The 15,595-nt window shown below is 33.5% G+C and overlaps 3 protein-coding genes across 3 annotated transcripts; 1 reads left to right on the forward strand and 2 right to left on the reverse strand.

Moving 5' to 3' along the window:
- The first annotated feature begins 645 nt into the window (after positions 1 to 645).
- On the forward strand, positions 646 to 6,220 carry LOC100775462 (probable serine/threonine-protein kinase At1g54610). The gene is made up of 8 exons (XM_003539488.5): positions 646 to 1,744; positions 1,879 to 2,163; positions 2,642 to 2,959; positions 3,177 to 3,404; positions 3,809 to 3,906; positions 4,303 to 4,417; positions 5,183 to 5,641; positions 5,855 to 6,220. The coding sequence occupies exons 1-8, from the start codon at positions 1,322 to 1,324 to the stop codon at positions 6,017 to 6,019; spliced, it is 2,091 nt and encodes a 696-aa protein (XP_003539536.1). The 5' UTR covers positions 646 to 1,321; the 3' UTR covers positions 6,020 to 6,220.
- A 1,665-nt stretch (positions 6,221 to 7,885) lies between these two features.
- Positions 7,886 to 10,365, reverse strand: LOC100776006 (probable L-type lectin-domain containing receptor kinase VII.2). The gene has a single exon (XM_006592781.4). The coding sequence runs from the start codon at positions 10,255 to 10,257 to the stop codon at positions 8,128 to 8,130; it is 2,130 nt and encodes a 709-aa protein (XP_006592844.1). The 5' UTR covers positions 10,258 to 10,365; the 3' UTR covers positions 7,886 to 8,127.
- Positions 10,366 to 11,013: 648 nt separating this feature from the next.
- LOC112998578 (probable L-type lectin-domain containing receptor kinase VII.2) lies at positions 11,014 to 12,056 on the reverse strand. The gene is made up of 2 exons (XM_041007250.1): positions 12,047 to 12,056; positions 11,014 to 11,971 (listed from the first exon to the last, which is right to left on the reverse strand). Exons 1-2 carry the CDS (start codon positions 12,054 to 12,056, stop codon positions 11,208 to 11,210), a joined length of 774 nt encoding a protein of 257 aa, XP_040863184.1. The 3' UTR covers positions 11,014 to 11,207.
- Positions 12,057 to 15,595: the final 3,539 nt, after the last annotated feature.

Consider the following 15,595-nt stretch of genomic DNA (forward strand, 5'->3'; position numbering starts at 1 on the left):
AAAATAACTACCTTAAAAATTATTTTAGCACTTTCTCTAAACTTATATTTAATGGTAATACTTTCTCTAAACTTATATAATAATCAAAAAATTTATTTTGTATCTTAGATTTAAATATATAACTAATTTTACTCTCATTTAATAATATTATTCTTATTTTTTAATTTAATTATAATTATATTTTATTCATGATATCAAATTTTAATGAAAAATATTTTAAAAATATCTTTATTTTTACTTGAGATTAATAAAATTAAATTATTTCAATTAATTTTCTTAAAAAGTAATTATTTTTTTATTATATATGAGTTCAATGGAAGGAAGTATAAAATTATTTTGTATTATAAAAAATCTAACATATTCATTATTTTTTTTAAATGACTGAATTTGTGAATTTCTCCCTAAACTAAAATATTATCAATCCTTTGCTGCATGTTTTTTCTCCCTAAGCTAAAATATTATCAACTGTTTGTTGATTTTTATGTTTTGAAAATTTGTTGAAATTCTTTGAAACTTTAATTTGGTTTCCTTAAAAAACATGGGTAGATAAAATCATGAAAAAGTTCATGAACTAATTTACATATATTAAATTTTTATTAATTTTTATCATAAAAAAATAATATATATTTTTTAAAAAAACTAATCCGTCAAAGGGGAAAAATTCTTCCTTCCACACCGTCAATGGCAGACTCTTGCCCCAGAGAAGAGAGAGAGAGAAGCGTCTGTTGACTGAACTTAGCCGGCAAAAGCCGTCGTGTAAGGGAGATAATATTTATCTTTAATTTATGAATACGCGTTGAAATTTCACCCTTACCCAAACCCACACTTTCTTTGTTATTAAGCTTATCACCAACCATTCCATTCCATTCCATTCCGTTCTTACCCTTAATCCCATTCTAACTCAAGTATAAATTTTTCCCCTTACCCATTAGTTTTTGTCGATCAATTTAATGATTCATTGTATTCCAGTGGTAGGATCACCACCACCCTCTTTTTTTGAATGTTGACAATTTAATGGGGTGGTGTTAGTGGAAGGTTCTTAATTGCGTCTTTGATTGGAATCGCTGACTCTGTAATTGGGTCAGTTTGAAAGTTTCAAAAGAGGGCAGAGAAAGCGTGGATTTTCTTATTTTTTGTTTTGAAGGGTTCAAGGAGGAGAAATTCCCAGGTTTGTTATTGGAGGGAGACGAAAAATTGATGCATGGATATTAGTTGGTGAGTTGCATGATGGAGTTGTAGGTGGAGGATAGTGATCGTGGCTATTGATTGTAGGATAATAATATTGTATAGCTGAATTTGAATAATAGCTTTGTGCTGCAACATGGGGTGCATAGCTTCCAAGAGTGCAGCTGTTGAAGACAGCAGGGAAGGTGTGGCAAGGGAATTCACTTCATCTAGCAAAAGGGCGACCGCGAAGATGAAGGTTTCCGCGTCGAATTCGGAGAAAAGGGTCGATGGAGTTTGGGGGAAAGACAAGGTTTTGGATGGTGTTGATATGAAAGCTTCATTAATTGACAAGGAATCCAGTGGTTCGATGCGGTCGAGTGATAATAAGAATGGGAGGAAGAAAAAGCAGAAACCTGAATTGGCTGTTCTTGATCATCCTGGTGTTGGAAGGGTTCCAAAGGCTTTAGAAGGAGAGCAAGTTGTAGCAGGGTGGCCAACTTGGCTTTCTTCTGTTGCTGGTGAAGCTATCCAAGGGTGGATACCACGGAAGGCGGATACTTTTGAGAGGTTTCATAAAGTAAGTTACCACCTTGGCTGCTTAGTTTGTGATTGCATTATAGTTCAACTGTTGTGTAGTTAACTGATTATTACTTCCATCATGTGAATGCATTAATGTTGCTGATTGTGATGTAATGGCATTTTACCATGCAGATTGGCCAAGGAACCTACAGTACTGTGTATAAGGCTCGTGATTTGACTGACCAAAAGATCGTTGCATTGAAGAGGGTACGCTTTGATAATTGTGATGCTGAGAGTGTCAAGTTTATGGCAAGGGAAATCCTTGTTCTGCGTAGGCTTGACCATCCAAATGTAATAAAGTTGGAAGGCTTGATAACATCGCAGACATCTCGGAGCTTGTACCTTGTTTTTGAATACATGGAACACGATCTTACAGGACTTGCATCAAGTCCTAGCATTAATTTTTCTGAACCACAGGTAGTGAAAATATCTTTTTATTCTTACGTTCTTCTGTTTTACATGGAGTCAAGATTCTTCTTGTTAAAATGTAATAAAACCATTCGTTGGCCTTCACATGACAACTTGAGCTTTAGGTATAATTGGTCATTGACATGGTAACAAAGCTTTCTAAACAAAGTTGCTAGAAATTTGATCTTTTCTCCCCATGTTCTTCTAAACTGAAAAATTGAATTTCCACACATGGTAAAATCGGGCCTGTGCATTGTCCTTAATTCACGCATGTTAAAGATGTAATTATAAAACCAGTAATGAACCTTTGCCTTATAGCTTAAGCTTTTTGGATAATTGGGCATTGACACTTCTGTATACTGATGTCAGAGTTAATGGTGGGAAACATTTCTCCTTATTAGCTATGTGAATTCTTTTTGAAATAACTTCCTTGCTCTCGAATATGCTTAGATGTCTAAAACTCTAAGTGGTGTTTCTTATATATCAGGTTAAATGCTACATGCAGCAGCTTCTTAGTGGATTGGATCATTGTCATAGTCGTGGTGTCCTCCACCGCGACATAAAGGGCTCAAATCTTCTCATTGACAATAATGGCATCTTAAAGATTGCCGATTTTGGTCTGGCAAATTTTATTGACCCCCATCACAAGGTTCCATTGACCAGCCGTGTAGTAACTCTGTGGTATAGACCACCAGAACTTTTACTTGGAGCATCTAATTATGGAGTTGCTGTGGATTTGTGGAGCACTGGTTGCATACTGGGGGAACTATATTGTGGCAGACCTATATTACCTGGAAAAACAGAGGTATGCTACTTCAGAATCTAGTTTTCTTCATTTACTCACCATAAATGCCTTAAACTTTTACTTTCACTTGGATTTTTCAAGTGGTCTCTTCAATGATATGCAGAATTTCAATTTCCAAAGCAATATATTCCAGCTTAGACTGATTGTCAAAATTCTCAAATTGATATTGTACAGTTATAGAGTTAGGTACCTGAAGTTTAACTTTTTTTCATTTTAGGTTGAACAATTGCATAGGATATTTAAACTTTGTGGCTCACCATCTGAGGATTATTGGCGTAAGCTGCGGACGCCACATTCAACAGTATTCAGGCCTCCCCACCATTATAGGCAGTGTGTTGCTGAAACATTTAAAGAATGCCCATCTGCTGCCACAAGGCTTATTGAAACCCTACTTTCTTTAGATCCCACACTTCGAGGAACAGCAACTACAGCCCTGAAGAGTGAGGTAAGTGGTTTTATGTTTACAACTAGTGGACTACTTATGTAATCCGGTTGAGATTGGATTTCATCCTTCTACAATTTACTTATACTCTCTGTGTCATGTGTGAGATTTGAGTACCATTTTCTCAGCTTAATGTGTGTGCTTGTGATCATGAAGCACTTTTTTCTGTTTCCTGCCTTTATGTACCTTACTGAGTAGAAAATAATAATCAAATTTCTTATGCAATGCTTCTATTCAATATATTGAAGGAACTCGTTTCCTTTCTAACGTTCTTGCCTTTATGTACCTTTGAGTAGAAAATAATAATCAAATTTCTTATGCAATGCTTTTATCAGAACTCGTTTCCTTTCTAACCTTCTAGGAGGTCCTTGATTCTCCATTTTGATATTTCCCCCATTTATTGACAGTTCTTTTCATCGGAACCCCTTCCTTGTGATCCATCAAGTTTACCAAAATATCCTCCCAGCAAAGAGATTGACACTAAATTGTGGAAAGAAGCATCAAGGTACCTGTTGTAGGATGATATATATATATATAAGTAATGTTGAGGCAAAGACAATTTGAGTTATATTATGTTCAAAAACTAATATTATGTGGCATGATTTTAACTTTTCTCAGGTAATCAAGTTGATTTGTATTGGTTGTTAAATTTGAATGTTTAAATCTTTGACTTGAACAGAAGCAACATCATTGGTCACACTCTCACACTTTACATGACACAAGAACTATGCATATATTTGATTTCTTATGCTTTATAGGCATGCAACTACAAATGTGTTTCATGATTAATGTTGAATTTGCTTTCTGCTCCAGTGGCTTCATCCATTTGTGATAGAGGCAGCTTTACTTGTTACCTAAGACTATATTGTTAACAAGTATAGATTTTTGTTTATCATCTTAGGCACGGAGCTGATGGAGGAAAGGAGCAAAAATTTAGACCAGGAGGTCGACAAGAGAAAGAACCTCAGACATTTATATTATCCAAAGACAATGCTGACTCTCACATATCAATGCAGGTAATCCAAGCAAGATTAAAACCAGTTTCTCCTTATTCATCTTCTTCATTGAATTTGGGCATTGTGTTATAACTTATACAAAATAGTCTACATCTAATGACTATGAAATTGGGGGACAAGAAAAAGAAAAATCTGGAAGATTTTTATGTCTTTTGATTCAACTTATAGTTATAGATCAGTTTGTTAATGTTTATTCTGTAAAGGTTTAATCATATGCTTTTCAGTGCTCTTGGAGTATAATCTACAGACCTAGCCCCTGCTAACTATATTATGATGATTTTAGAACACAAACCACTCAACTGATTTTTGAGTCAAATGGGACTTCTTGATATTTAAAAATAAGGTGCAGAGGAGAATAATAAAATAAAGAAACTGTGTGTTAGAATTTTATTAGAGCTGGTACCAAAAGCTGAAGAAAGATCAATTTTTTTTTTTGAAACAAAGAAAGATCAATTTTAATTGACTCAACATAGGGAAAATCCCCCTAGAAAGCAATACACTGCTCCAGATGTTTCAAGAAGTCTGGATCCACTCCTTATTCAATTCCAGCATTCACCAGAAGTCCCTAACTTGCATTCACCAAAGGTCCCTCTAGTTTCAGTAGTTTAACTGCTTCTTTGCTAACCATAATTGAGATTCCTTTTTTATTTACTTAGTTGAATAGGGCGAAAGAAAATGCGTACATTTTTTCCCTTTTGCCTTGTCTACTGCTTTGCATCCCTGTCTCTTTTTCATCTCAGTATATCATAATTTTATTTGACGCAGCAAGGGAAACGCCTTCCAAACTCAAGGAGCCGGAATGAATTCTTCAACCCTCACAGAGAACCTGCGTTTGGACATTTGGTTTTTCCACAAAAGCAGTCAGAAGATCATAAAGAAACACTAAATTATTTCTCCGGCCCTCTTTATCAGAGGCCTTTGCATTCAGGTCCATTGGTTCCAGGTTATGGCTATGAAATGGCTGGAAGGGAAGCTGGTGGGCGGCCTCATGTTTCAAGCAAAGTCAACCTACCAAAACTATCTGGGTTAGTGGCATCTAGGACCTCATTGTCTGGAGATCAAAAAGAAAATCCAGTTCCGTTGAAGCCCCGAGAAACAATTCAAGTACAGGAGTCAACTAATGGATCAGAGTCAAGAAGAAGGCATGATAAAAAACGCCATTCTCAGACAATTGATCCCAGGCAAATCGAAAATGGAAAATTTTCAACTGAAACATTAATTCAGGTTAGTTTTGTCTATTAGTATCGTTTCCTTCCAATTTCTATCGTCTTTCTGCTTTCGTGATTGTCAGCATATGTTAGTGAATGGCTTTGTTAGCCATCAACAACGACAAAATCTTGCTTTTTGTGTCCCTAGTTTGCCACATTTTCGTAATTTGTATGCATTTATTATTTATCTTAAGGTTTTGCTGGTTATTGATGCTGGTCCCTATTTCAGGATGGGCATGGATCCATGGGAAACAATATCTACCACCTCTCTGGTCCATTACTGCTTTCATCAAACAACATGGATCAGATGCTCAAAGAGCGTGATCGAAAGATCCAAGAATATTCAAGACGAGCAAGAATGTACAAGTCTGGTGAGATAGCTCATGCAAAGTAAAATTAGGATGATTCATAGTCAATTACAAATTCTTTTTCCAATTACACAGCTAGATACATTTTTTAATGACAGCGATATTTATCTCAAAATTATATTAAGAGAAGGGAAGGGGGGAAAGTGTGTTTATGCACGCTCCTCTTGTAAATTACATATATAGTGTAAATTGCAGGTTTTTATAATAAGAATTTGATTTTCCTTCCATTCTTCATGCTTTATATATCCTTATGTATAAGCTATCCAATTTTGAAAAATTGAATTACTAAAGCTCCATTTGTTTGGTCTTAAGTTTTCAACTGCTTGAATTCATAATCATTTTCCCAGCCCAGTAGCTCGTTGTGTGAAGCTAAGGAAGTAATTTAGTTCATGTTGATTTCATCATGATTGTCATCGAATTCTATATTTGCTGATATCTTCACTGGGGAAATTTAAAGAAGCTATCAAGCTAGTTTATACTCAGATGAAAGCCAAAGCATGACCGGTAAGAAAATATTTTATGGAGGAAGGAGGTTGCAACTTGCAAAGGGGAGAAGGGCTAAAGAATTGGTTGGTTTGGTGCTTTTTTTTTTTTTTAAGCAAAAAGTTAAACCTACACCTTAATATTTGGGTGTATGAGTAAAAGGAGATTTTTTAATGGACTAAATATAAATAAATCAATTATATAATAATCTGTTATGGTTTCATCTCTATACAATGCAAAGTAAAACATAAAGACATGTTTGACTATTTTATAATATGTATAAAATTTGAATATTACGAAAGTATCCATATTGTTTTATCCTACAAATTCTGATTAAATATCCTACACATATTATTTAATATTATAAAGGTTAGAAAAGAGTAAAGTCATCTTTTTAGTTTCTCGAGATATTTTCATTTAGAGGTAATTCTAATTGAAAAAGGTTAAATATTAAATATATACACCTTTTCTAATAAGAAGTCAAACCTTATATTATAGCAAATTAACCCTTTCTACCAGATAAAATCTTCGTTAGTCAAAGTCACCTAAATTTACTAACATACATGCCAATTATTTGTTTTATACATATATTATCTACTAAACATTGTAAAAAAAATATTAAATCCTATTGTTCTTGCACAAAGAAGTTTTTTGTAGTTAATGAAATATTAATTAAAATTAATAATATTTTAACACAAATTAAGTAAAATAACTTTATTGTTGATTAAAAATAAATACTAAATTAAACAATTATAATATCTTAATAAAATTACATCCTAAAAAATAAAAAATAAACTTTTAATAAATATATAATAATTTTAATAACTTATTTTAATTGATTTTAAACGACTTTATCTTTGAATTTGTTTTAAGTCTAAACTCTAAATATTCTTTGAACCGATTCTTGCGCCCAAGGAAAACAGGGAAGCCATTTACATGATTAAAATCATTTTTGTCACATGGACTTGCGCCATTAGGTTGATATTTTTTCGTTTCCTAATTAATAGGCTGACAATTTTAGTAAATAATAATAATAATAATAATAATAATAATAATAATAATAATAATAAATAATAATAATAGGTTGACATTAAAATAAGAACTTGCTTTTTGTACTACCTATTTTTTCTTTCTAAACACACTATCCATATCTTTTTTTTTTTCTTTCTAAAGTATCTCTAATGTTAAAAAGCCCTTTAACACATCACTTATCCCATCCTTCTCAGGACAACACCCAATCCTCTTAACAAAACTAAAATAAGTCTGCTATAAAACTCTGCATATGTCAATGTCTGCATGAGGTCATGCAGAACCGAATTCTATTTTAAGTCTAGATGTGTGATCAGTTTTTTCTTTTTAACTATGTCCAGTATTTGAAGAATTTCATTTCATAGGTAATCTAATTAAGCATTTGAATACTCCTTCATCTAATTTACGAAATACCACACTTTTTTTAGCAGAATATATGACAATCTCATAAACAAACTCTTAGAAATCGCACTCTAAAGTTGTTCATCTTTTGTTTTGTTTTGTTTCTTTTTTGGTAATGAACACAGGCTCGATCCAAACAAGCTAGATCTTGAATGTTGTCTATTCATTACAACAGGATTTGGATAACCTAAAATCTGCAACAAATGGAAAAGCTAAAACATCATATGTTTTCTCTGGTGATTTCTGATTCTGATCCTAGAAAGGTACTTGAGCCACTTCTAGAAGTCCTAGAATTAAAACTGAACATCTTAACTTCATCAAAAGAAGGGTAACCACTGTATGGTAAAGCACATTCAGCTCTAGACCACGTAGTAGCTGATCTTATTTTTCCAAGCAAACTCATTTCCATGTTATCTTCATCAGACTCAATGCTGTCAATTTCCACCTCCAAAATTTTCACAACCTGCCTCATTGTTGGTCTAATACTAGGGTCTGTATGTGAACACAACAAACCCAAATGAAGCAATCTCTCAGCTTCCTCTATGGTGTATCCCCCTTTAGCCTTCAACCTTTCATCAACTGCACTGTGCAATTGGCCTTGCACCATTAAGGACATCAGCCATTCAATTAGCCCCGGCTTATGTTCTTCAATAGGTCTTCGTCCGCAAATTACTTCCAACACCAATATTCCAAAACCAAACACATCAGACAAAGTTGACGCTGTTCCTCTTTGAATCACTTCAGGAGCAATGTATCCTACTGTCCCTATTACTCTTGTTGTGCTGACCACTTGTCCCTGATGATCATGCATACGAGCCAATCCGAAATCTCCCAGCCTTGCATTCATGTCCTTATCAAGAAGAACATTGTTTGCTTTAATGTCCCTATGCAAGACCTTAACTTCCCAACCCTCATGCAGGTATAGAATCCCTGTGGCTACATTTTTCAAAACTTGAATCCTCTCTTCCCATGTTAGCATCATTCCCTCTTCACACTCAAATATCCATTTGTCTAAACTTCCATTGCTCATGAAGTCATAAACTAGAATCAAATTTCCCTTTTCTTTTTTGCACCAGCCTCTTAATCCTACTAAATTTCTGTGCTTCATTCTGCCAAGGCTTGAAACCTCGGCCAAAAACTCTCTCATCCCTTCTTCCCTTTCTTGAGGAATTCTCTTGACTGCAACTTCTACCCCATGCAAAACCCCTTTATATACCTTCCCGGTCCCTCCTACAGCAACCACATTCTCTTCAGAAAACCCCCTTGTTGCTGCATCGATCTCATGGAAACCAATCCTGTGAGGCCAATACTCCAGTTCCCAATCTTCAACTTCTTCTTGTGTCTTTCTTCTGCGGAGAACGAAAAATGCTACATAACCACAACTAATGATTAACACAAACACAATACTGGTGACACCTACCGCGAAAGCTTGTGCTCCAGGAAACCACTTTTTATGATGAACAAATGAAGGCAAATTTTCTGTCACTAATGCATCACCAATTGAAAAATTTGAATCACTAAAACTCCAAGCAAGAATCTTAGCACTGTCTATTATCCTCCCTGTTGCTGCAGTGAATCCAACGTATGTTTCATCCATAAGAACGCCTGAAAGGTTGACATTACTGCTGATAAGAGGCACTCGAGGCTTCTTTTGTCCCGCCCGAGCCATAGTAACGTTAAGCTGGGAATGCATAAATTCAATCCATACCTGATAGTTTTCTCCATTTTTGAAATCCAACACCTTAAATTCTTTGTCACCTTTTCCACCCCAATAACCAGCCTCGTGTGAAGTTGAGGAACGAAGCGAGTTTATGTCGACACCGACATGATTGTCGCTTATATCGTTGAACTCTTCTTCATTTTTAACTGGATCAAACTCGACTCCAAAAACGTGGTTCTGAGGATTGCCTTCATTGCTGCGATTGAAAAGACCGATATACTCAGCTGAGGTCGTGCCATTTACACCGCTTGATGGCGTGAATAGGAAGACAAAGCCATGACCAGTGATAAAGTTTTTAATGGGGACAACTGAGAAAATGAAGGAGGTTGCAAAGGGGAGAAAGGTGGAAGAGTTGGCTAGTTTGGTAGGTATTTTGTGAGGGTAAAAAGCACGGCCTATGGAGAAGAAACTTTGATTTGTGAGAGTAAGAATGGAGGTCTCAATAGAGGCATTTCCATATAGGATGATATTTGTGGTGTTGAAGTTTGTGTTGTAGACAAATTCAGTAGTGGAAGCTGAAGTAAAAATGGTTACAGTGTGAAGAAGAATGACAAGGAGCTTAAGTGGAGACATTGGCAAAGGACTGAAAATGGAAGAAAAACTCAGCCAAATTGAAATTGGTTTCTGCATATATGTGAAGCTTCAGCTTTTGTTAACCCTCCAAGAGTATATAGGAAAGGCAACGGTTGATGCCGGTCCACACAGGTCATTGTTATGTTCTGGCAATTTTGCATTTATTTCGTAGGAGAAGGACCTCTATTAAGGTGAACCACATACGTAAAACTAATCGCCAACCAGTCTTTGATATTTGTCTTATATACATGTGATACATAGGTGTGCTTGGCAAGACTTAGAATGGAAATGTAAAGAAAAGCAAGAGTTGAAAATGGTAATGTATTCACATAAAAGGTTACATATATTGTCATTTTCCGACTCCAATTTCCTTCTCTTTATTTCACTCTCCCCCAAGAGGCAAAGAAAATGAAGAGAAATAAAAAGTATGGGATAAAAATGAAGAATTGGAAATTAATTTTTCTACGGAAGTGGGTTTCATTAGCTTCATTTTTCTCATTTATCATTAGGACAGCTTAGATCATGATTCTTTATTACAACACGTGTCTCTGTCGTTGAAAACAAAAATCGTCTGACATAATAGTTACCAAAAGTCTTTGTATGCTGTCGTCATGTAGAAATGTGTCGGAATATAATGAAATAACAAACATTTGCAAGGAACATTGTTTTCATAAGTAATACATACAGAAAATTAAGATACCATATATCAAATTTAATTTATGTTGCATTTAAGATTCATCCAAGAAAGAACTTTGAACATAAGCAGTATTCGAAGAACTAGAACACCAAAGAAAAATTAAAAAAAAAAAAAGTTAGCACCCCAATTTTATGTAAATCTTAGCAGCCTCAGTCGTGGAGACTTGAGATCACTATTCTAGCAAAACCCAACACTTTTGGATCAACAAGTGCTTGCACTTTACAAATGGAAATGTTTGTCACTTGACAACAGCAGCCTCGGCTTTGTGCAATCTTTAATATTAACATAGTGATTGAATCAATTTCAGCTCTCACCTTCCTTCTGAGACAAACTCTGACTCTGGCTGTGGACTGGGACAAGAGACGCTTAAAGATGCTGTAGAGTAAAACTTGGCCTGCAAAATTTCATCAAAGGTAGGATAATTTACATTAGCAGAACTTGTAGAACTCTTAGACCATGATGCTGCTGAGTTTATTTTTCCAAGCAGAGCAAAATGGATGCAATCTTTGTTACACTCCGTGCATTTTATTCCCTCCAATGCTTTCACCACCTGCCTCATTGTTGGCCTAACACCAGGGTCTGTACTAACACATAACAAACCCAAATGAAGCAGCCTCTTAGCTTCCTCAGCATTGTATCCACTTTGACCCTTCAAATGCTCGTCAATAGCACAACTCAACTCCCCATTCTCCACAAGGGAAAACACCCAATCAACCAATGGTGGCTGATCTGCTATGATGGATCTTCGCCCACACACCACTTCTAAAACCAATACTCCAAAACTATACACATCACATGCAGCTGATGGTCGCCCGATTCGGACAAGTTCAGGTGCCATGTACCCCAGAGTCCCTATCACTCTTGTTGTTTCAGCCACATGTTCATGGTGATGCAGCCTTGCAAGCCCAAAATCCCCCAACCTAGCATTCATGTCCTTGTCAAGCAATACATTACAAGCTTTAATGTCCCTATGCAAGACCTCAACTTCCCAACCCTCATGTAGATATAAAATTCCATCAGCTACGTTTTGCAAAACTCTAATTGTATCTTCCCAACAGTTTTTGCAATTTGCCTCTGAAAGAAGTCAACTGGATAAGTATGGAAAATATTGTTCTTGTATAAATTGTTTGAATGGGAGACGACAAGTACTAGGCGACATACGAGAATATCTTTTGTGTGATGGAATTAAAAAGAATTATATGACATGGATATGACATGGTGAAGTGACAGACAAGCAGAGGGAAACTCAAATTGAGTCAATTGATGTAGAAATGGGAGATCGATTAGATGATATGATTAGCGATCTTGGACAAGAGCTTTTTCAGCAAGCACATGCCCCTATGTATGATACATTGGAAACTGATTCGAAGAACCCATTGTATCTAGGGTGCAAGAAGACTTTGACCTTGTTGTCGGTGGTGTTAAGTCTGGTTAATGTCAAGGCCAAATATGAGTGGAATAACAAAAGCTTCACTCTATTGCTTCAGGTAGTGCAGGATATGTTTCCAGAGGAAAACATGTTGCCAAAAGTTGCTATCGGGCGAATAAGATACTATGCTCGATAGGTATGGAGTATAAGAAAATTCATGGATGTCCTAATAATTGCATATTGTACAGATATGAGTTTGAAGAAATGCATAAATGCCCCAAGTGTGGTGTATCACGGTACAAAATGAAGGATGATGATGAGTGTAGCAGTGACAAAAGCACAAAGAAAGGCCCCCAGCGAAAGTGTTATGCTATCTTCCGATCATTCTAAGGTTTAAGCATTTGTTTGCTAATGGAGATGACACAAAAGACCTTACATAGCATGTAGATAGGCGAAACTACGATGGAATGCTCTATCATCCGACTGATTCCTCCCAGTGGAAGAAGATTAATCGTTTGTATCCGAATTTTAGCAAAAAGGCAAGAAATCTTAGGCTTGGACTTGCCATTGATGGAATGAATCCATATAACAGTTTAAGCACTCAGCATAAGAGAGTTATATGGATGATGATCCCTTATACCAAATGACGTTGATAATCCCCCAGCTTTTCCTCAAGCCTATGTAGGTGTCATGGGATTCAACTGTGTTTGGGGTGTATAATGATGACGTCACCTTGTAAATAAAGCATAAGATCTTTCTGAAATAGTACACAGTGATCAATGTCTCAACATCTCTGTTATAAAAATTTGGATTTTGTAAGTCATTTTACATTACAGACCATTACATAACTGATTATTTTAAATTGATAATTTACTTTATTTTAACAATAATAGGCATATGAATGAGTTAAGTCTGCCATCGAGGAATACTTTTGTGTATGGATTCCTTGAGCCACAGTCCATACAAAGATCTGGGCAATCACAATTTGAATCTAAGAATTATATTAAGAAATAGATGCAAAATTTACAGAAAGATGTCTACCTAGGTGCCTACTTTAATGTGTAAGTAAAACTAAACAAATCAATTTAAATAATGTATGCTCCAACTTAATGTCCTCCAATACAGTACACATTGACAACTAGTCGCTATATGTCCTAAGTACAATGTTGTTGTATGGTTCTATTCGTTGCACAATAAACCCGACAACTACTTGAAATAAATTATTAACAGGTCAGTTGTAATTTGTAAAATATTTACTTTATCATTTGCAAGACATCAATATTTTAATTGTATAATATGCATGCATGTTTCTCTTAACCAGTGCTTTGAAAGGATTCAACAATATTCAAGGAAATAAATCCAAGGCTATTGCTAAATGGTTTCCAATTAAAGTAAGTCATTTAAACAATGGTTGATGTCTTCAAAATTAAATTTTATCACTATGTATACTAATTTTTTGGTAACTTTGAATATCTTATTGAATTTAGTGTAATAAGCAAAAAAGAAGCACTAAGTGTAGCTAGTATGTGATGCATTGGATGTCAACGATAGTCTTAGGAAGTTTAAGGATAATTGAAAAATGATAATTGTTTACTTCAAAACTAATTTCATTTGTTATACTTGTTATTATTTATATTGATTAAGTTATGTTTTATTATATCATGCAATATTTTACTAATTCAAGACCATTAGAACTAGAGAGACTAAAGACAATTCGCAATCACTGGATAAGATTTTATGTCAAAGTTAAAAAGGAAACATGTGTTTAAGAAATTTTACAATTGTATATAGTTATGTTTAATTAGATTCAATTATAATAGATTATTTTATGTATTGACATTATTGTTTTCTTTAATTATTTCTTATAATTGATACTAATTATTCAATAATAATATAAACTATGAAACTATCTAGATTGATTTGTTTTTAAATTTGCAGATTTGGATAATATTAAAAAAAACAAACAAAATATTTTAAAAAATTAAAAAAATATCAATTTTTCTAAAAATCGATATTGTGGTGCAAAAAATATTAATTTTTCTAAAAACCGATATTGATTTATGCACCACAACATTGATTTTTAAAAGAATCGATGTTGTTTTTTTTGCATATTTTACAATTTTTTTAGTTTATTACTTATTATACGACATTAGTTTTCTTAAAAACTAATATTAATGATGTTAACGTTGGTAGTTTTAACATAAGGTAAAAACTGATAAATTGATGTAAAAAATAAAAAAAAATGTTAAAAACTTATTTTTTAATAGTTTCAGGACTCCACTCTAAAGTCCAGACTGTAGATCTTGTTCCTTATTTAGAATATGCCATGAAATATTGCCGCCTACGTTTAGTTATGTAAGGGCATCTTCAACGAATGAAGCGCATTTGTTTAGTTACAATTTCTGCACAATTGGAAAATGATTTTCTTTTGCACTCTTGGGTGTACGGTGTAAATGCATATTAAAAGAGATAGGAAGAAAAGATAAATAAATGATTAATTTGATCGATACAAGAAATCCTTAACTATACACACAAATCTAACACATTATTACAACTTATAAGAATTTTACGGTTAATAAAATAAAATGAATAAAAAATCAGATTATCAAGTAAAATCAAATTTGATATTCTTTCTGTTTTTTAATATTCTTACTGATTTTCTTTTTTGCAAAATTGCATTGAATATATATATATATATATATATATATATATATATATATATATATATATATATATATATATATATATATATATATATTTGGTTAATGAAAACGATAGAGTTTTAGTCTCTAATTATAAATTAAATGTTAAGCATTTTTTATTATAAGAAATGAAATTGAAAATATTAAATTCTCAAGGATAGAAATATATTTAAACTATTCCTTTCAAAAAAATTGTTTTTTCTTTAATTTAAAGGCACGAAAAAATTAATTAGATATTTCCTCTGAACTCATGCATAAAAAAATAACTATTTTTATACTAATAGAAAAAATTAGTTTATATCATTTAATTTTTTCTAATCTTAAGGAAAAATAAAGTTATTTTAAAATGTCATTTATTAAAGCTTGCTATCATAGATAAAAATAAATCATTAAAAATAAATTTATAACTAAATGAATGATATTTTAAAAATGATAATATTAAATATGATAAAATTAGTTAGATTTATTTATATTTTAGTCTAACATATAACATCACTTTTTATTTGTATATGAATCCAAATGGGGTACTACTTATCGTATAAATATTTTTATGTATCTGTCCTTTTCATAATAATGAAAAAAAAGAAAAAAGAAAGAGGTTATAACCATCTTTTGTACAACCTATAA

The sequence above is a fragment of the Glycine max genome, chromosome 12 (genome assembly GCF_000004515.6).
Source record: "Glycine max cultivar Williams 82 chromosome 12, Glycine_max_v4.0, whole genome shotgun sequence".
In the NCBI taxonomy this organism is placed as follows: Eukaryota; Viridiplantae; Streptophyta; class Magnoliopsida; order Fabales; family Fabaceae; genus Glycine; species Glycine max.

Excerpts from the sequence above, each read along its gene's own strand:
- LOC100775462 (XM_003539488.5), top strand. The coding sequence starts at position 1,322 with ATGGGGTGCATAGCTTCCAAGAGTGCAGCTGTTGAAGACAGCAGGGAA. Across the intron at positions 2,164-2,641 it reads TTAATTTTTCTGAACCACAG|GTTAAATGCTACATGCAGCA; the intron begins GTAGTGAAAATA and ends CTTATATATCAG. Across the intron at positions 4,418-5,182 it reads ACTCTCACATATCAATGCAG|CAAGGGAAACGCCTTCCAAA; the intron begins GTAATCCAAGCA and ends TATTTGACGCAG.
- LOC100776006 (XM_006592781.4), bottom strand. The coding sequence starts at position 10,257 with ATGCAGAAACCAATTTCAATTTGGCTGAGTTTTTCTTCCATTTTCAGT.